This window comes from Muscardinus avellanarius, assembly GCF_963383645.1.
Source record: "Muscardinus avellanarius genome assembly, chromosome: 19".
NCBI lineage: Eukaryota > Metazoa > Chordata > Mammalia > Rodentia > Gliridae > Muscardinus > Muscardinus avellanarius.
Window position 1 is genome coordinate 35,809,310 of NC_137805.1, and position 21,858 is coordinate 35,831,167.

Below are 21,858 nucleotides of genomic sequence, written 5' to 3' on the forward strand. Positions count from 1 at the left end.
GTATCTACCTGAAAGGGATTACAGGAAAGCTTAGACATGAAAACAAAAAAAAAGTGAAGTACTGGTACTAGCGGGACTTTACCACGCGCCAATCCGCTCCCTTTACACAGGAGCTCCAGGAGCTTGGCAGCTTCTGGCTGGTCACATGAACCTGCGTGCTTGCAAAAGCCGCGCTCACTGGCTGGCATCTCTCCTGCCCTCCTCCCTCCCTCATGCTGCTCTCGTGTACTCATTTTTTTTGCTAGCTTCCTCTCCCCCAAATACACAATCCATTCTTTATATTATAGATGTATATAATAATAGAGGTATACACTAGATATATAAAGAGGGAGGCAAAATTTAGATATAGAACCTGATTAATTAAGGCGACATTCAAGCCAACCGAGTTTTCCCACTTAAAAAAAATATATAGCACAGAGCTGGGCGTGGTGGCACACACCTGTAATCCCAGTCCGTGGGACGCTGAGACAGGAGAATAGCAGGTTCAAGGCCAGTCTGGCTGGCTTAGTGAGACCCTGTTTCAAAATAAAACATAAGACTAGGGGTGTAATTCAGTCATAGAATCCCCTGGGTTCAATCCCCAGTTGCGCGTGCGTGTGCGCGCGCGCGCAAACACACACACACACACACACACACACACACACACACACACTTATAACACTACCTGGGAGGCTGAGACAGGAAAATTGTGAGTTTAAGGCCAGCCTCAGTAATTTAGTGAGACCCTTTTTCAAAATAAAAAATAAAAAAGGCTGAGGGTGTAGTTAGGAGGTAGAATGACCCTGAGTTCAACCTCCAGTACCAAATAAATACATACATATATTTAAAAATAACAGAACTTCCTTAATTTCAATTTCACTTTTAAATTTTGATTTATATAGCTGAAGTACTTGTATCACTTTACATTATTTTAAAGCCAGTGTAGTGGCCCACGCCTGTAATCCCAGTACTTTGAAGGCTGAGACAGGAGGATTGTAGGCTTGAGGCCGGCCTCAGCAAGTAGTGAGATTCTCAGCAACCCAGCAAGGCCTTGTTTCAAAATAAAGATGAAAGTAGGCTGGTGGTGCTGCTTGGAGGTAGACTGCCCCTGGGTTCAATTCCCAGTACCACAAGAATAATTTATTTTACATAGAACTGATCTTTTTATTCAAAATGCTGGCAATCAAGGCAGGCATGGTGGCACATACTTGTAATTCCAGTACTTGGGAGGCTGAGACAGGAGGATCACAGGTTTGCGGCCAGCTTCAGCTACTTAGTGAGGCCCTCTGCAACTTAGTGGGACCCTGTTTCAAAATAATAAAAAAATAGGGCTGGGGGTGTAGCTCGAAGGTAGAATGTTCCTGGGTTCCTTCCCCAGTTCCGAAAAAAAAAAAAAAGCAAATGTGGTTATTTCTTAAGGAATTCCCCCGTTTCAAGATCAGCCAGATATTTCAGGTCTAACAAGGAGTGGCAGAAAGGATGCCTTTCCATTCAGGCCAGCCGGAGCAATTTAATGAGACCTTGTTTCAAAATAAAAATTAAAAAGTCAGGCTAGGGGGCCGGGCGTGGTGGCGCACGCTTGTAATCCCCGCGCTTGGGAGGCAGAGACAGGAGGATCGCGCAGGTTCGAAGCCAGGTGCGCGCGCTGGCTTAGGAGACCCTGTTTCCAAATAAAAACATAAAAATAGGTCTGGGAGTGTAGCCCGGAAGTAGAAGGGCTTCCAGGAACCCCAGTACCACCAAAAAAAAAAAAAAAAAAATCAGGCTAGGGGTGTAGCTCAGATGTAGAATATCCCTGGTTCAATCCCCAGTATCTAAGAAGAAGAGGAAGAAGAAAAAGGAAGAGGAGGAAGAGGAGGAGGAGGAGGAGGAGGAGGAGGAGGAGGAGGAGGAGGAGGAGGAGGAGGAGGAGGAGGAGGAGGCTAGGACTACAGGGTTGGCGAGAGAAGGTGCAATGCTGATGTAAGCCAGGTGTACGGCGCACGCTCGTAATCCCAGCATTTGGGAGGCCGAGACGGGAGGATGCAGGTTTGCAGCCAGCCTCAGCTACGGAGTGAGGTCCTCTGCAACTTAGTGAGACCCTGTTTCAAAAAATGAATAAAAAATAGGGCTAGGGGTGTAGCTGGGAGGTAGAATGCCCTGAGTTCAACCCCCAGTATCAGAATAAAAAGAAAAGAAAAGGAAATGCTGATGTAGTCTCAGCAGAGACCTCAGCCAGTGTCTAGAGCTGCTGCCCTGAAACTGAGCTGGCCCTGCAGACGGTCCAAGTGAAGGAAAGGGGCGGAGCTTTATATCTGGTGCCTCCAATGGAAAGCCCTCCCCCCCCATGGAAAGCCCTTGGTGCAGGCGCTTCCTTGGCTGAGGGCGACCCCAGGAGCCTGCCCGCCGGGCTGGACGCTTTCTCTAGCATCCTCCAAACGCCCAGGCTCTCCTAGATCCCCCTCCCCTCAGGATAGGCCCTTCTCAGGGGCTGGCTAGATGGCCTTCCTTTTCTCGGCCTGGGAGTGTCGGTGTGCTTCAAGTTCCCGCTCTGCTCTCTTTACGCTTGTGTTTTAATACATGATGACTTTGAATTTTATATCTCCACCACCTAGCTCATCCAGTATGTCTCCAATAGTAGCTACAGCACAGCCGTTTGTCTTGCTTGCAGCTGAATCCCCAGAGCACAGGGCATGCTGGGTCCTCCAGTGTTTGCTGGAAAAAGCCATGCTCCTGGTCCTACTTCAGTTTTATTTTCTTTTGTGATACTGGGGCTTTACACCAGGGGCATTCTACTTCCTAGCTACAGCCCGCCCCCCAGCCCTACTTACTGAGGCTGGCCTCGAACCTGTGGATCCTCCAGCCTCAGCCTCCCAAGTACTGAAATTACATGCGTGTGCCCCCATGCTGGGCAACCCCACTGTCTTCATAAGGGCACTCCTTTAAGTCTACACTCAAATCTCAAAGTCTCTTTTCAGAGAACCCTACTTAAAAGGACCAATGTATCCCCGGCCCAGGTCATCTCACAGAGCAGATGCTCAGTAGTTAATGAACGAATGTGTCCACCTTGATGGTCTCTTGGTTGTCAGGCAAGGTTTCCCCACCCCTTGTCCTTAAAGGCTTTCTATACAACAGATGCCCCATCAATGCCCAGGCTGTAGGTGCTGGGGTGCAGAGCTCGTGTCCGAGACAGAAACCGTGCACAGGACACACGGTCTGCAGACTCGAGGCCCGGCCCCGCCCCTGGTGACAGTCGCCCGGAGCGGAGCGCGGCTCCAGCCCCACCACCTGCCTCCCCGCCCGCCCGGCCCCGCGGAGACAGACAGACAGGACGGGCGAGGGGGGGGGCGGCCGCAGGTCCACTGGCTCCGCACAACCGTGACTTTTTTTTTTTTAAACGCCAAAATGGCGGAATTCTTTTTTAATTTTTTCCTTTCTAGCCACAATAATTTTTTTTTTACAAAATTAAGTGTCTCGTTTTCTGATTATAGATATAGAAAATTAATGCTAGGAAAAAAAAAGTTTGCCAAATGGCTCATTTCCCAAAAAAAAAAAAAAAAAAAAAAAAAACTCAAAGCCTCGCCCTCTACGCCCCTCTCCCCCACCAAGGAGGCACTCCCGGCGGATGGCATTTCGATCGCGCCGCCCCGACCCCCGTCTGGACCGGGCCGAGCCCAGCATCCCGCCGCCCGCGCCGCCCTGGACGCGGCCGCCCGCCGCCGCTCACCTGCCGGCCCGGTGGCCGCCCGCCCCGGCCGCTGCGCTGGGAGCCGCGGCGCCTGCGCGCACCGAGGGCGGCCCCCAGCCGCCAGCCCCGCGCCCGCACCGGGCCCGCCCGCCCGCCCGCCCGCCGGGCCTGGGCACCCTGCGGCCGGGGACGCGGAGTGGGGGAGGGCGGCGGCGCCGACGCGGACACCGACGCCGAGGGGACCCCCTCCGCGCGCTCCAGGGGGCGGCTGCCCGAGAGCCGGGGGCGCCCCGCCCGAGGGTTGCAGGACGGGTGCGGCCGGAGAGAAGGGCGCCGCGTTTGGGGGACCCCGCTGCCATTGGCTAATGGTATGACGTGGGGATTTATGCTTCTGGGTTTCCATTTCAGCATCCATAAAGACTACCCCTACTTCTTGACACAGGGCTGTCTCAGTCATGGATTTGGTGGTTTGGATTTGAGTGGGTCTGCTCCTCTGGGCCTCCGTTGCCTCGCCTGGTCTCTCTGCCTCCTCCACCTGATCCTCTAATCACATCTCTTACTTACTGGTTGTTGTAACACGAGGGACCTGCCTGTCTGACATATATCGCAGCGATAACTTCACGTAGATTTGAGTAATTCAAGAAACGGAAAGCTCCAAGGGACGGGGGTGGGGGTGGGGCGGATGTTATAGGATTTTTTGTTGTTTTGCCGTGCTGGGGGTCAAATGCAGGGGATAGAAACCAGGGCCTGGCTCACTAGTGCTGCATATGACCCACCCCCCTCCCCACCCAGTCCAACAGGGTAGTTTTTGTATTCCTGGTATACGCACAGAGTGACTATTAATGGATATAAAAACCCAAGCAGATGAATCAAGGCAACTCTCTAGGGCCCCAACCCCCTCTTACACACCACTTCTTAAATTCAGTGCCTTACTTTGCAGAAGAGGAAACAGATCTATCATGTCCACCAGTCAGATGTCTAGGTTCCAGATTCCCAGTCCAGATTGGGGAAAAAAAAAAAAAGATTCTTATTTGTGGGCACATCCCAACTACTGTGATCAACAGGTTTAAATTTATGCAGAATTGAAGTATTCTGGTTGCCACGCCAACGCATTACATGTGTTTTGCCTTGCTGCAATGTCAATTTTTAATCACATCTCATATTATTGGGAACAGGACTGCACCAGTTAAGGATGCTGGTTGCCATAACAATGGAAAAGCCTCTGTCTACACACCAATACACACACATAACCATCGCTTTTCTCTCATCTCTATCTACCCAGACTGTGCTTGTTCTGAATTCCAAAAGGTTTATTTTAGGTGTTCAGAAGATTAAAAAGAAAGCAGTGAACCTACACGAACACATGACTTCTCAATAACAAATCCCTCTTTTTAGAGAGTGATTAAGATACGCAAGTGGGACCCAGGAAAAAAACAACTAGCATGGATCTGAGTTGCTGAAGTACTATTTTTCTGCCCATTAGCAGTATCTCGTGGGTTCGAATTCCTGGCTTGCTGGTTTCAGCTCCTCCCAAGGTGATGTGATTTGGGGGAGGTTTTGCCTCGTGTGGCTAGTCCACCTTCAGGAGCTAGTGAGCAAGTCCCATCCTTCCTTCAAGAGACAATCCCAGTGTCTTCTCCACGTGAACCCCCTACCAAAGACTGGATCTGAATGTGTTGGGATGGAGAAGCACTGATGAGAAGACAGTTGTTTTGAGGCCGCCCGTACCTGTCTGCTTCTGTACGGGAGCCATAGTTCACCCTTGTGGTGGTCCCTGGATTTAGGAAGATCATCAGGATATGCCTTTTATGTGGGAGAATGCTTCTGGTTCTAGTGACACCAGACCGTGCTAAGAGGGAACACTTTCTAACACTAACACCTAAACATCCTGCACAAAACGAGAAAGGAAGCAAGCAAGGGTGGACGGAGCTGCACTGTTGAACCTGCAAAGGGGAAATGCTCCGCAGCCAGAAACAGAGGCAAAGGGAGCACTGGGGGGCGCTGACATCTTGTCCTGGAGGTAGGGATTGGGTAGAAACAGAGCCCAGGTACTGGAGTTTTACCACCTACACAACAGCACAAGGGATCCTGGGTCCATGTGATGCTGGGTTTGCAGTCGAAAACGCCTTGTATTAAGACTGGACGCTCCAGTCACTAGACTATATGTATTCAGTTGGTGGTTCTAGAAAAACTCAGTATGCTGGGCATGGTGACGCACACTTGTAATCCTAGCATTTGCGAGGCTGAGAAAGGAGGATTGTGATTCACAGACAGCCTCACCTACTTAGTGAGGCCCTTTGCAATTTAGTGAGACCGTTTCAAAATTAAAGAATAAAAAATTAGGGGTTGGGTGTGGCTCAGAGGTAGAATGCCCTTGGGTTCCATTCCCAGTACCACAAAACATACCAAACCAAACCAAACCAAACCAAAGAACTCGTTATGCCAGTAGGGAAGGAGGTGGAAAGGATCCTTAAGGTCTCTGCCTGGGAGGTCCAGTGCCTAGGGGAGGATGGTGAGGGCGAGTCAGCCATGGACAATCAGAGCCCTAAGCCTAGGCCAGTGGAGCCCGAGACTCAATTTGTACTCCCCTCCTAGTGTAGACATCTCAAGCGAGGAAAGCAGTGCAAAAAAACCTGTCCTGGGGCGTGGTGGCGCACGCTTGTAATCCCCGTGCTTGGGAGGTGGACACAGGAGGATCCCACTGGTTCGAAGCCAGCCTTGCTGGCTTAAGAGGCCCTGTTTCCAAATAAAAATACAAAATAAGTCTGACAATGTAGCCCGGAGGTAGAACCCCAGTACCACCAAACAAAAAACAAAAAACAAAAACAAACAAACAAAAAAACCCTGGTCCTGGGCAAGTGATACATTTGCAAAAGTAAATACACAACTGCTAGCCGGGCGCGGTGGCGCACGCTTGTCATCCAGCATTCGGGAGGCTGAGACCGGAGGATCGCGGTTCGTGGACAGCCTCAGCTACTTAGTGAGGCCCTCTGCAACTTAGTGAGACCCTGCTTCAAAATAAAGAATAAAAACTAGGGCAGGGGTTGTAGCTCAGAGGTCAAATGCCCCTGGGTTTCATCTCCAGACCCACTAAATAAAATAAATACACAAAAGAAATACTGCCACAGTTCAGGCCAATGGAATGCTTGCAATAGAAAAATGCAAATAGTGAAACCATCTGCCATGTCTAGCAGACCTAGTAAGTAGGAAGATTAGCACCCAAAATAACCTAAGGTAATAGTATAATTGGAAGGAGACTAAATATGTTGCGGGGCCTAGCAGCTCACACCTGTGGTCCCAGTGACGTGAGAGTCTAAGGAAGGAGAATCACAAGTTCAAAGTCAGCCTGGGCAACTTAGAGGACCTTGACTCTCAAAAAAAGCTGTTTGGTGGCACAGGCCTGTAATCCTAGTACTTGGGAGGATGAGATAGGAGGTTTGAGACCAGCCTTAGAAACTTAGTGAAACCCCATTTTAAAATGATAGGGCTGGTGATACAGCTCAGAGGTAGAACACCTCTATGCGCATTCCCCCTCCAAAAAGCAGATTGGTGAACAACTGGTTACTTTAGGCAGCTCTTCTGGCTCTCCTTGTACCTTCTCTCTCTTCTGATTATATACATAGGTACTTGGGATGGAACCCAGGGACATTCTACCTCTGAACTATACCCCGTTTTTTGAGACAGGGTCTGAGTTGCAAAGGGCTTCACGAAGTAGCTGAGACTGTCCACAAACCGTGATCCTACTGTCTCAGCCTACCGAATGCTGGGATTACAAGTGTACACCACCACGCCTGGCTCTTGGGAAACACATTTAAAAAAATTTTTTTTTTTTTTTTTTTTTTTTTTATGTTACTGGGGTTCCTGGAAACCCTTCTACCTCCGGGCTACATTGTCAGATCTTTTTTATATTTTTATTTGGAAACAGGGTCTCTTAAGCCAGCGAGGCTGGCATTGAACCTGCGCGACCCTCCTGTCCCCACCTCCCAAGCATGGGGATTACAAGCGTGCGCCACCACGCCCGGCCTTCCCCTGAAGTTTAAGTCTGTTGAATAGCTTAGTTTTGGTTGCTGGCATAAAACTTTAGCATGACCTAATTCTTTTTGGGTTTATTCTGTTGAGGCCTGGTGCAGGAGCTCAGGCCAAAACAATGCCTCCCACACATCTCAATTAACAGTGAGATTAAGTTGTGGTAGAAAATGAAGCCCAGAATGTTAGCCCCTGAGGCCAGCCCTGAAGATGCTGTAGGGCCTGATTTGAACCCTGAGTTGATGGAGCCCGGAGATATGAGAACTGTCTAATGTGCAGACACCAGTGAAGAGGAATCAGACTCGATGGTGAGGGCCACACTAAGCACAAGGCCCGTAAAAATAACCCAGGTCCTTTTTAAAATGCAGTCGAGGGCCGCATTTTAAAATGCGTGGTGGCGCACGCTGTAATCCCCGCACTTGGGAGGCGGAGACAGGAGGATCACGCAGGTTCAAAGCTGGCCGCACTGGCTTTTTCCAAATAAAAAAGTGTAAAATACGTCTGGGAGTGTAGCCTGGAGGTAGAAGGGCTTCCAGGAACCCCAGTACCACACACACAAAAAACAATAAAAATAAATAAAAAAAAAATTAAAATGTACCATCAAAATAGAGGAGTAGGCTGAGCAGACTCAGGTATCAGCCCCAGAATAAAATGATAGGTTTATTTATTTGGCACTAGGGATTAAACTCCGGGGCATTTTACCTCTGGCCTACACCCCTAACCCTTTAATTAAAAAACCTGAAACAGGGTCTCTCTGTTTTGGAGGGTCTCACTAAGCTGCTGAGGGTGGCTACGGACCTGCAATCCTCCTGCCGTCTCAGCTTCCCAAGGTCTGGGATTACGAGCTTGGGCCGCCGCTGTCGCCTTCGTAGTATGTTTACTTGAGCGCAGAGAATGTCAGGTGCTGTCACCACAGGGGTTGTCCTTATTATTGGACAGTTTTTTCTTTTTCCCCTGAGCTGGGGATAGAACCTAAGGCCCTGCACATGCTGGGCAAGTGCTCCTCCACCACTGGGCTACACCCCTAGCTTATGGATGCAGCTGGTTTTCTCTTGCATAGCCCTCATACAATGGCCCCATCAGCCCATTATTTGCTTTCACAGTAAAATAGCTCAATCTGATGTCATCATAGCTTTCTCCTCAGAAAAAATTTTTTTTGCGGGAGGGGAGGGTATGGTACCGGGGATTGACTTCACTGGCATTCTACCTCCGAGTTACACACTCAGCCCTATTTTACTCTTTATTTGAAAATAGCATCTAAGTTGCAAGGGCCTCCCAAGTACTGGGATTACAAGTTGTGTGCCACCCTGCCCAGCATCAGCAGCTTTATTTCCATAACTAGCTCCCTCCCAAAGACCAAAACTCCCTTCATTTAGCCATACGGTTAACAGTCCCCTGGAGAAAGCACTTTTCAGAATGCCACCAAATATAGCTTAAATACCACCAGTAGTTATCCATGCCATTAGATGCCATTTTGACAAGGAAGTGGGCATTTAAGAGGCTCTAGCTACACCCTCTCGTGATTATGAAGTGGAAGTGACTTCATAGTGATCCAAGTTACTCCCATGGGCCATTAGATAGGCTACATCAAGGAGTCTGTGTGTGTGTGTGTGTAGGGGGGGGGTGTTGGTCCCAGAGCATTCTATATGACCCTAGCCACATACATACATACATATATACCGATTTTTATACAGGGCCTTGCGGAGTTGCTGAGGCTGACCTGGAACCTTGTGATCCTCCTGTCTCAGCCTCCCAAGTACTGGAATTACAAGTGTCCACCACCACTCCCAGCTCAATACCTCTGCCAACACTGCAGTTATGCAGATACACAAGACAGGCCTGAGTGGACAGAAATTCTACAAAATAAGTTTTTCACTCTTCAAACATGAAATCAGAAGTAGAGTTCAATTCCCAGTACCAAAAAAAGGGACAAATGTTATATGAAAACCAACTTGAAATATTGCATATTAAATCCGTAACAGCAGCTCTGCTTATGGTACTGGTCTAAGGACTCTGAATCTTCACAGCCCATGAAGTCTGACCCCCTTCTGCTTCATAAACTCCAAGGCATGAAAGTTAATCATTTCTTCGCTCAAGACAAACCATCTACTATGATTTCAAACTCTTATGTTTGAGGAACCAAAGCAAACCCTTTCTCATGAAAGACAGGAATAGCCAGCCAATGCAATTCTGATACAAAAATCCACTTGCCAGCCAGGCGTGGTAGCACAGGCTTGTAATCCCGTACTTGGAGGAGTGTAGTACAGGAGGACTGAAGGTTCAAAACCGGCCTCAGCTACTTAGCAAGGCCTTCCGCAACGCAGTGAGACCCTGTTTCAAAAATAAAAACAGGGCTGGGGTGTAGCTCCTAAGTAGAATGCCCCTGGGTTCAATCTCCAGTACTGAAAAATAAATCCACTTGCTAAGAGTTTGGTGCTAAGGGGGAAACACACAATAAATCCAAAACAAGGCTTTCCCTCAGTAAGCACTTTATTGAGATAAAACATAAAATAGGTTAACAAAGTGGAGAGTAGAAGATACCAAGATGAAAGGTGGTGGTTAACACAGGAGGAGTGGCAACATAAAAGCTGGAGTAGGTAGGACTCGAACTGGCCATAAAGGCACTACGGCATATCAAAAAACACTATCAAGTTAAAGGGGCTCTAGATGTTCCTCACTTCTCGTGCTCAAAGGTTAATACTTCACCTAGCCACTGCCGAAGTGCGCAGCACTGCTGCTGAGTGCTTACCAGGCAGCAAGGAACTAAACATTTTAGACCAGTCACCTCTTGTTAGCAGGTAGCCCAATGTTATAAATACAGTGGTTTAGTGCATCCAATGACTTAGGTCTACAGGTATGGAATAGGACTAGATTTTTAGTAAATTAGTCTTTGCCATTACTAGTAATATTTTATGGTGCAGGCCATTTACCTATACAATTACCCACTTAACTAGGGCAGCTAACAATGTTGTCAAATATGCCTCTTACCATATGATGTGACATTAATAACAGAAAGCCCAGCTGAAGATGTTGCATACTTTTAGAAAGCCAAAATTCATTCTAATATTGCTTCCCCCCTCCTTTTAAAAGGCTGTGGCTCTAAAAGCTTTTATGTTCTTTCCCTGAAAACAAGAAAACTTTGGTCAGAGTCAATTCGTAAGAGTAATCACTCCTGTTCTTTGAACAGGTAAGATATGAACTACAATTACAGACACCATTTTCTTCTCAATTTTGGTTTATATTTGAAAAATAAACCCATTTCTTATAAACATCTAAATAAATGATGAAGTATCAAAGAAAAGATAACGGAAGCAGCATCAACTTTACGGGGCACTACATTTCCAAATGTTAGGCTTTTCAGATATTTTAAACAAAAAGTCTAAGAATTTCTTATAAAAACAAAGCTTTTCACATTACAAAGTATTCTGAGCTACTCTGTGATTCAGACCTACCTAAATCCTTATTCTCAATTTTTTCACTATGGCTCATTTTACTGTCTTCTGATTTAGTTCTCCAAAACCAACACTAGAACTTTATGCCCTATCACAGTCCAACTCTTGGTACCTTATATAGAAACAGCTCCTAGGAAGATATTAAACCCAAGCCAATTCACCTACACCTTGACTTAAGACTAAGGTTAGTTAAGTATTTTAGGTGAAATCACTGAAAAGTATCTGAACAAAGGAATATAAGGTAATTCACTTTTCAAAACTGCAATCTCAACTAATCAGGCTTATGGATGTATAAACTAATTGCTAACCTAGCAATTCCTACAAATTTGCAGGACTATAATCTGGTTTCCACAGTATTATGCTTCATAACAAAGTACAAAGTTTTGAATTCACCCAATTCATTTTTCAAACTCACCACACAGAAGTTTAAGATGTACAAGAACAACCCATCCAATTAGCACACACCCCACTAACTACAAAGGGGACTGACCGTTGGAATTTAATTAGCAACTGACTTTACCAAATAATCTGTTAAGTGCCTGTTAAATATCTTTCAGCAGAAAATGCAGTATGTGCTTTTTCTACTTTGAACAATACACTAAGTTTCTAATCAAAGAAAGGCTACTTCCATTTACTAACAACATTAAAGACCACTGAGCCAAACTCTACACTAGTCACACTGACCACTCCCAGAGCACGGGGTCACTAGCTAAGAGCCCAAGCTCCAGGAGCTATTTCCTAAAGAGTTCAATCAAATTATAAGTCTGAAAACTGCTTATTTAAAAACCTTTTAGGCAAAATTATTTAACAGACTGACTACAAAATACCTTTTATTTTAAACCCAACTTGCTAGAGGGGCAGATAAAGACTTTGGCAAATTTGATTAACAGCACAAAATAATGTTATCCAAACTGAATAATTTATTGCTGGTCTGAGGCTCGCCTTGTTTTACACTTAAGTAGAATTTACACTGTTCCACAAATAGCAGGTATCAACATTTAAAGGAATTTAATAGTGACCTATTCAATAAGGCAATCATCTTGGTAGCAAACTTTTATTTAAATCTTACATAACTCAAGCTTTATAAAAAGCCAACATAATTGAAAATTGGGTTCTCCCTCTAAAGCCTTAAGTATTCAAAGCTTGAAACAGTTAATTTAAAAATAAGCAAACAAATAAAACAACAAAAAAAAAACCCCTGCAGCAGATCCTGCTGAAATACTTAAAAAAAAATCTAAATGAGCTTAATCTTTACAAAAGTTATTTTAGCTCAAAAGCTATAAAATCAAAGTTATCTTAATTCTACAAAGAAGGGGGAAGGTCTTTGACTTCATGCCACCACTTTAGAACCTCATCTTTTTCATCAAATTTGGCCACAAATCGAATTTCTGTGTGCCCCTGTTTCAGGAGATTTCTCTTGCAGAAGAGGCCAAGTACAAACATGGAAGAGTAACTGCCTAAGCAAGTAGGAAGTGTTCCATAATAGTGTGCAAAGAACGGAGAGTTCTGGGTTAATCTCTGGAACTCGATCTGGACCTTGACCTTGAGCGAGACCTAGAACGGGATCTTGAAGTAGCTCTTTTTGGTGGCGGGGACACAGAGCGAGCCTTTGAGGGTGGGGCAGGAGGGGGTGAATTGGAATGAGACTGGCTCCTTGATCTGGATTTTGACTTTATATCACCTTTTCCATTTTCTTTGGGGGACCGAGATCGAGAACGAGACCGGCTTCGGGACTTCTCATACTCATCCTTAGATCTGCTTCGAGAGTGTGAGTGGGAGCCCCGATCAGACTTAGGCTTAGACTTGCTCTTTGATCTAGATTTCCTGCCTTTTGATCGAGAGCGTGATCGTCCCTTGCTCCGTGATCTGGATCTGGACATGAAAAGGCACAGCTTTCAGCATCTTGTCAGAACATACAGGAACAATTACGTTTAGAACAGGTCCCAACACCACATTATTTACCGTGAACGGCTTTTTGAGACGCTTCGAGATCTACTGCGGCTGCTCCTGCGACTCCTACTTCGTGACCTTCTCCTAGACCGTGACCTGTCCAAGAAACACAGTGAGGTGCTTCTCAAACACATCCACAGTGAGGTGAATATGAAGTGCTTCCGAGCTGGGTGCAAACCTTCAATCCCAGGACTTGGGGGAGACTGAGAAGGACTGTAAGGTCAGCCTCAGCAACTTACCAAAACCCTGTTTCAAAATAAAAAATGGCCGGGCGTGATGATGCACGCCTGTAATCTCAGTACTGGGAAGGCTGAGACAGGAGACTCACAGGTTGGAGGCCACCCTCAGCAATTTAGCAAAACCCTGTTTCAAAATAAAAAGCAAAAAACAAAAATAGGGCTGGGAGTGTAGTTCAGAGGTAGGATGCCCCCGAGTTTAATCCTCAGTACACCCCCACCCGAGCCAGATAAGCCTACAACGAAGGATGTATTTGCTTCCTACAAAATTAAGCCCATTATTTAAAAAAAATCTAGAACTCAATATAACCGTCTTTAAGTTCAATTAAGCAACAGCTGAAAAGTCCCTCAAGTATTTTTCCTCCCAAATCATGTCCTTCACGTTACCTAGATCTACTTCCAGAGTAAGACCGCCTATGGCTTGTTCGTGGCTTATCTTCGATAAGCCTAATATTTCTGCCATTTATCTCTGTGCCATCCAGTTTATCCAAAGCACGCTTCATGTCCGAGTAGGAGCGAAATTCAATCACACCCTCGTTTGTGCGTTCTTTGTGAGCATCTGCATAGGTTACTTCACCTGCTTGCCGCATGAAATCCTGAAACAAGATTGGTGAAACTCAGAAATCCAAAGAAAGAGATCTGTGTACAATGGTCTTCAATCTTGGGGGAAAAGGGCCTACTTTTGAAATAATCTTACAGTTTTTATGTCAAATTATACTACATACCTTTAAGTCCTGCCAACTGCAACGACTAGAAAGATTTTCTACAATAAGCCTGTACTCAGTACGAACAGGTGGTCCATATTTGTCTCTGCCAGAGGTTCTCCGACTGCTGTATCCACCTCCACCACCTTTATCACACGAAGGGGGACAATTAGATGCTTTGTAATGACAGAGATGCAGAATGTTTTGAAAGTTAGTACAAACACATCAACGTTCATTTACTGGAGTAGGACTTTTGCTATTACACTGCTAAACCTTCGATACATTTGTGATTTGCCACAAGTTAAATTAAGGGCAAGTCAAATAGACTAAATCCAACTAAACCTCTCCTACAATCTGTTAGAGAGTGACTGCTCCTTTATCAATTTACCTCGCTAAGTTTTATTTTACAGAACATTGTAAAATATAAAACTTAACTGATTACATGCATTTCTACAGTTTACAAAAATGTTTACTAGTTACACTAAGTACTTACATCACAGTGTGAGGTTTTTGGTGGTGGTTTGGCCACAAAACACGCAAGGTAACAGTCACCTAGTTCAGATTAACCAGTTTTGTCTAACCCTTGGAATCCTCACCATCACCCTGCGTCTAATGGCAAAAGGCTGCTGTCGTCATGGCTTCCGGTAAGGTCAGCCAAAGGGTCATAGGGCAAGGGTCACACAATGTATGGAAAAGCCAAGGCCAATCAGGAAAGGCAGTCATCTTAGCCTCAGTGGACACAGCCTCAGCCCCATTGGTCACTTTCAAATTGAAACATCAAGGACTTGTTAAAAAGTTTGAATTCAACATGCAACAATTTAACATCAAACATTTAACATAAGCAAAAATCCCCCCAACCTCCTCCCAGTAACATGCCCCAACTAGTTCAAATACAGCATAAAGCTCGTTTAGATTTACACTGTGGTGCAATGCCACATTGCTATTTTCTTTGGCCCCCGCCGCTAACTTTATAATAAACTCCCATACCCCAAGCCCCTCCCCTTTCCCCGCCCCCTGCCCCACCTCCACCCCAGCCTGCCCTACCAAACTTCCACACTTCTAGCTAAAGCACTGCCCGGTGAGCAAAGGGAATACAAGAAATACAGCCATCCCTCGCTCCCAACATGGGCGGAGCCCACGGCAGTGCCAGCGAGGGCCGAGCAGAAACCACCCCCCGCCCGACTTGACCCAGACTAAACACCCAGGCCCAATCCCCGCGCTCCGGTGTCCCATGGCCGGCGCGGGCAGGCGCGGAGGCCGCGGGGCCCGGGGACACCCAGGCTAAACGAGCCCGGCCCCCGCGCCCGCCCGCCCGGCCCGGGAGGCCCCCCCCGCCCGCCTCGTGCCTGCGCCCGCCCCCCAGGCCCCGCGGACGCGGAGCGCGCGGGGGTGGGACTCACTGCGGCTTCCGTAGCTGTAGCCGTCGCGATCGCGGCGCGGGCCCCGGGCGTGCTCGACGATCACGCGCTCGCCGCAGAGCTCCTTGCCGTTCAGCTCGTAAACGGCGTCGTCGGCGTCGCGGGAGTCCTCGAACTCCACGAAGCCGTACCTGGGGGCGGCGCGCGGGCCGGGCACCGGCGGGGGGGGGGCGTCGTTAGCCGGCGGCGCGCGCGTCCGCGCCCCCGCGAGCCCCGCGCGCCCCCGCGGCGCCGCGCCGCCGCCATCTTGGCGGGCCTGCCACGCGGCGCCGCGGCCTGGGCCGCCCCGGCTGGTGGGCAGCCCCCGCCGCCAGCCCCGAGGCGCCGGGGGCCGAGGCGGGCGCCCGGGCCCGACTCACCCATTTTTGAGGTCTACTTCGAGGAGGCGGCCGTAGCCGCTGAAAAAGCGCTGGATGTCCTTCTCCCGGACGTTGTAGCTCAGGCGTCCGATGTAGACGCGCGGCATGTCCGTGGCGGGCGGAGTCCCGGGGGCGGGCTGGCGGGCGGCGGGCCGCGGGGCAGGAGCCGCGGTGCGGGTGCGGGGACGGCGAGAACCCGAACACGCGCCTCACGCCGCAGCGGCGGCCGAGTCCAGCCACACAATGGTGCGCGCGCGCGCCGGGGCTACGCTATATGGGCGGCCGGGGGCGGGGCCTGCGCGTGACGTCAGCGCGCAGCACGCAGCGCGCGCCCTGCCGCGGCCAGCGCCGGCCGAGGCGGACCGGCGGGCGCGGGTCCCGTGGCGTCGGTGGATCGCGACCTCGGTTCTCGCAGCTCGTTTTGCACTCCCACCCAGTCCTGCGGACGTGTCATCCTGGGGTCCAGCCGCGGACAGATCTCTTTTGACTTGTGTCTTTTTAATAAAAACTTCCCCCTAGCGATTTCCTGGTGCCCGAGCTCGGGAGGCCAGCAAGTATCCGCGTATTTCATTGGTTCTCGAGGTTGTCAAATACACTACCTTGGCCTCTGATTGGCCCGTTAGAACGAGGGTGCGCATTTCCCTCGCGGATTGGTTCACGCCCCTCTCCGGTGGGGAAAGTGCTTTTTTTTGTACACAGTTGGTTAGACCGAGCTGCGTGCGAGGGCTGCGCTTGTCCGCGCGTTACCAGCGCACGGCCCTGCCAGCTCCAGTTCCTTGGGGGTCTCGCTCAGCCTTCAAGGGTCTTCACCGCCATCGGCAGGTTCCCTTCTCCCTTCGAGCTCTGGCAGCTCCGAGATTGGAGTGGACCCGGGAATCTCGCATTCACTGCAGTTGCCCACAGAGGGAGGACTACTGGGGACCCTGGCACCGGAGGCAGGTGCCCACAGAGGCTAGGCAAGACTTGGCGTTGGTCACACAGCAATGAGCTCTTTTTTCTCCCGTGGGGAGTCCGTTGTACCAAATACTACCCTTCTCCCCGATGATTTGGCATCAATAGAGATGCCATCTTAAAAAGCTGCAGAACGAGTCCAGAGGAGTCGATTAAAAGTGGAGGGCAGAAGACCCGTGACCATTTCCTGCGGGGTGGTGCATGCCTATAATCCCTGTACTTGGAGGCTGAGACAGGAGGATAGCAGCCAGCCTCGGCAATTTAGCGAGACTGTTTCAAAGTAGAAAAAAAAAAGGGGGGGTGAGGGGAAGTCGGAGGTAAAAAGTAAAACGTCCCTGAGTTTGACACCCAGTGACTCGCGTGTGCCTGAATACCTGTACGTAGGAGGCTGAGACAGGAGGATCTCAGGTTCGTGGCCAGCCTCGGCTACTTAGTGAGGTCCTCTGCAACCTAGTAAGACTCTGTTTCAAAATAAAGGATATCAAATAAGGCTACGGGTGTTGCTTGGAGATAGAATGCCGGAGATCAATTCTCAGTACTGCAAAAAAAAAAAAAAGTTGTTAAGCTTCATTATTTACAAGAGGTGAACAGAAAATGCCACTCGTATAGCTCATATAGTGTTGATGGGACTGAAAAATACTTTTGGGAAAGGGTAGGGTAGCAGTTATTAAAGGACAAACGTTTATAATGGTGTAATTCACAGGTGCCTGCTAACAGATAAATGGGTAAAGAAAATGTGGCATGTAGACTCGACAGAGTTTTATTCGACCATAAAGAACACAGTTATCTTATTTGCAGAAATATAAATGGAACTTGAGAGCATTCTGTTCAGCAAAGTAAATCAGACTAAAAGTCAAGGGTCACAAGTTTTCTCTCCTATGTGGAAGCTAGAGAGTAAAAAAGACAGGGGAAAGAGGGTCTCATAAAAATAGAAGGGAAACGGGGTTTCACTGAGTTGCAAAGGGCCTCACTAAGTAACTGAGGCTGTCCGAGAACCCGGATCCTCCTGTCTCAGCCTCCCAAATGCTGGGATTACAAGCGTGCACCACCATGCCCCACTTTATTTATTTTTTGTTATTTTTCTTTTCTTCATTTTTTAATTTTTATATTTTGTATTGGGGATTGGCTAATTCAAAATAAAGAATAAAAAATAGGACTGGGGGTATAGCTTGGAGGTAGAATGTCCCTGAGAGAGAGAAAATAGAAAGGGCTGGGGGTATACCACAGTGGTAGAGCACCCTTGGGTTTAATCCATAGTACCACAAAATATTATAATGTGCCAGTAAAAAAAAAATAGTCCTTCGTGGTGGTGTATGTCTATAATCTCAGTTCTTGGGAGGTTGAGGCAGAAGGATCACTGGTTTGAGGACAGCCTCAAGAACTTTGCAAGACCTTCAGAAACTTAGCAAGGCCCTGTTTCAAAATTAAAAAAAAAAAAAGAGCCAGATGTGGTGGCACACACTTGTTTCAAGGACAGCCTCAGTAGCAAAACTCTCGTCAACCTAGGGAGACCCTGTTTCAAAAATAAGAATAAAATAGGGCTGCGGGTATAGCTTGGAGGTAAAATGTCACTGAGCTCAATCCCCAATTTAAAAAAAAAAAAAATGAAGCGGGGCGTGGTGACGCACACTCGTCATCCCAGCATTCGGGAGGCTGAGATAGGAGCATCCAGGTTCACAGACAGCCTCAGCTACTTAGTGAGGCCCTTTGCAACTTAGTGAGACCCTGTTTCAAAATAAAGAATAAAAATAGGTCTGGGGGTGTAGCTCAGAGGTAGAATGCCCCTGAGTTCCATCCCTAGTACTGCAAAAAAAAAAAAAAAAAAAGAAAGAAAGAAAGAAAAAAAGAAAACGAAGGTTGTATGTGCAAACTGGGGTGTTGCTATCTTTCTCCTAGCTTATTTGTCCAAAGAGGATGATTCAATCCTGACACCCTCATTTTACCTCTCATTTTTTTTTTTTTGGAAGGGGTTACTGGAGATTGAACCCCTGGGGCATTTTACCCAGAGCCCTATTTTATTTTATTTTATTTTTCTGTAGTACTGGGGATGGAACCAAGGGACATTCTACCTCTGAGCTTCACCCCCCAGCCCTCTTTTCTTTTTCTTTTTCTTTTTTTAAATTTTGAAACAAGGTTCCACCAAGTTGCAAGGGTCCTAGCTAAATTGCCGAGGCTGGCCTCACACTGCAATCCTCAGGCTCCCGAGTTCGGGATTCCAGATGTTTGCCAGCCCGCCTGGCTGAGGTTAGCATTTGATCAGTGGATTTATTATGAAAGACCTGCCTCGCCCAGTTTGGCAGGCACCATCCATTTGGTCGAGGAGCTGGTTAGAACAAAATGATCCAGCGAAGGGGAATATGTTTCCTCTCTTGGAATGAGGACAGCCATCTCTTCCTGCCCTTGGGTATCAGGGCTTTGTTTTTACGGTCTTTGGACTCCAGGACATGCACCAGTGGTCCCCCAGGTCCTGAGGCCATTGGCCTCAGACTGAGAATGACACCATTAGCTTCCCTGGTGTTGAGCTTTATGACTTGGACTCAACCACTTTACTGGCTTCCCTGCTTAACCTCAGCCTCCTTAATGGCATGAGCCAGTTTCCTAATCTCTTCCCGTCCGTCCGTCCATCCATCTCCCATAGATGCTATCTCTCGCTAGAGAACCCTAATACAGCAACTCAGAGTATTTGTACTGAATGGAGTGGAGGTAGCAGAACCCCTTCAGCAGCCCAATTCAGAAACAGAGACTATCCACAACAGTGTTAAGAGAATCCCAGGTCAGCCCGGCAGGGTGGCGCACGCGTGTAATCCCAGCATTCAGGAGGCAGAGACAGGAGGATCGCGGTTGGCGGACAGCCTCGGCTACTTCGTGAGGCCCTCTGCTGCTTAGTGAGACCCTGTTTTATTCTCCGACCATCCACTTTAATCAGGGCCTTTGTTCTCTTTCCCCTTCCTTTCTGCACTTACTGCTCAAGAATCTTCCTCTCTGTCCCCGTCTCTCTCCTCTTTTTCACGATCAGCTTCATATTAAATCTTAGGGATAGGATACAGGTATATCAACTTGAACCCTACCTTGCCCATTGACACTGTGTTTGTATATTACTGGGGATTGAACCCAGGGGCATTCTACCTCTGAGCTACACCCCTGCCCTCTTTTTTTTTTTTTTTTAATTTTGAAACAGGATAGTGAGACCCTGTTTTAAATAAAGAATAAAAAATAGGGCTGGGGGTGTAGCTCGAAGGTTGAATGTCCCTGGGTTCCATCCCCAGACCTGCAAAAAGAAAAAGAAAAAGAAAAAGAATCCCAAGTCAGATCATCAAAAGCGCCTCTGAGGCTCTTCCAACTGGGAGACTGGGTTAGGTGTTGCTCAACCAGCCCAAACCCTTGTTTGAATACATCTATATGAGCCAGGCATTGGTGGTTGCACATCTGTAATCCCAGCATTTGGGAGGCTGAGACAGGAGAACTGCAAGTTCAAGGCTGGCCTCAGCAACGTAGCCAGACCCTCAGCAACTTAGCGAGAACCTGCTTAAAAAACAAAAACAAAAACAAAAACAAAAAAAAAAACCCAAAAAACGTAAAAAGGCTAGGGGTATAGTTTGGCGGTACAATGCCCCTGGATCTCATCCCTAGCACCAACACAAACAGGACAAAATAAAACCACCTGCAGAGTCTCTCGACTTCAACAGTGCTGACATTTGGGGCCAGGTCATTCTTGGCTTCTGGGGCTGCCCTTTGTATTGTGGGGTGATGAGGGACATTTGTCGTTGGTGAGGGACGTTTGGAAGACTAGTACTTTGGAGGCGGAGATGGGAGGCTTGCAGTTTTAAGGCTGACCTCAGCTGTACATGAGTGGTTCTCAACAGTGGCGGTGGGGGTCTGTCCCTCAGAGAGTATCTGCTAACATTAGAAGACATTTTATTATCATATCTGGAGGTGGGAGGGAGCTCTTGGCATCTCATGGGTAGAAGCCAAGGATGTTACAGGCAAGCGCCACCCTGTCCAGTCACGTACATAGTTTAGAGAGGCATTATTCTGCAGAAAAAAATTTTTGTGTGTGTGGTATTGAGGATGGAACCCAGGGGTATTCTACCTCTGAGCTATACCCCAGCCCTATTTTATTTTTTACTTGGAAACAGGGCCTCACGCAGTTGATGTGGGCCTCACTAAGTCATTGAGGCTGGCTTTGAACCTGTGAACCTGTGCTCCTCCTGTCTTGGCCTCCCAAGTCCTGGGATTACGGGCATGTACCATGGCGGTTGGCCCGGTTCTGAAATTTAAATTCAGGAAAAGGAACTGGGGAGGCGTGGCCATAAAGGTCGGAGGAAACAACAAACAAACACGCACATACCCAGGACGGGATTGTCTTAGGACTGAGGGCAGAGGCTTTCAGGGCCTTAGTGGTCAACTGCCAAACAGTAAATCCGCAAGACTTTGACCCAGCAAGCTCACTCCTAGAAATCATTGGATGAAAAAAACTGTAGCCCAAGGATGCTTATTTCTGCAATGGAGTACTCTTCAACTATCACCAAAGAATACAATCCATTTATTTTGCAAATATCTACTGAGTGCCCGCAGGGTACCAGGACTGCTCACAGCCTTAGGGTGTAACAAGTGAAAGGTATGGATTCCCGCGAACCCTGGCCCCGGCTCAGCTACCCCTCTCCATCTACAGTGTCTATGGCTTCTCTCAACAACGACAGCAGTCCCGAACCGGTTATTTTATTGAGTAGTTGTGACAGAGTCTGGACTACAAAAAGTCTAAAAGTATTGACTAGCCAGCTCTATACAGAAAGTTGGCCTAACTCAATTCTATGTTATTGAAAAGGTGCTCATGTGAGTCAGGTATGGTGGCCCACGCCTGTAATCCCAGTACTGGGGAGGCTGAGACAGAAGGATCGCAGGTTCGAGGACAGCCTCTGCAACTTTGTGAAATCCTGTTTCAAATTCAAATAAATAAATAAATAAATAAATAAATTAATTAATTAAATAGAGCTGTGGGTGTAGCTCAGAGGTAGAATGGCCCTGGGTTCAATATCAAGGACCTCAAAGACAAAAGAAAAAAAAAAATTTTAACGTATTAATGAGTCCATTTTTTGTGTTTTTGGGGACGGAACCC

At 47.7% G+C, this 21,858-nt stretch overlaps 1 protein-coding gene across 1 annotated transcript; it reads right to left on the reverse strand.

Annotated features, from left to right (window-relative positions):
- Positions 1 to 12,635: 12,635 nt before the first annotated feature.
- On the reverse strand, positions 12,636 to 15,898 carry SRSF6 (serine and arginine rich splicing factor 6; the record flags this gene model as incomplete). Its single annotated transcript, XM_080716267.1, has 6 exons — positions 12,636 to 12,996; positions 13,087 to 13,170; positions 13,698 to 13,906; positions 14,036 to 14,160; positions 15,415 to 15,563; positions 15,792 to 15,898. The coding sequence occupies 6 exons, from the start codon at positions 15,896 to 15,898 to the stop codon at positions 12,636 to 12,638; spliced, it is 1,035 nt and encodes a 344-aa protein (XP_080572393.1).
- Positions 15,899 to 21,858: the final 5,960 nt, after the last annotated feature.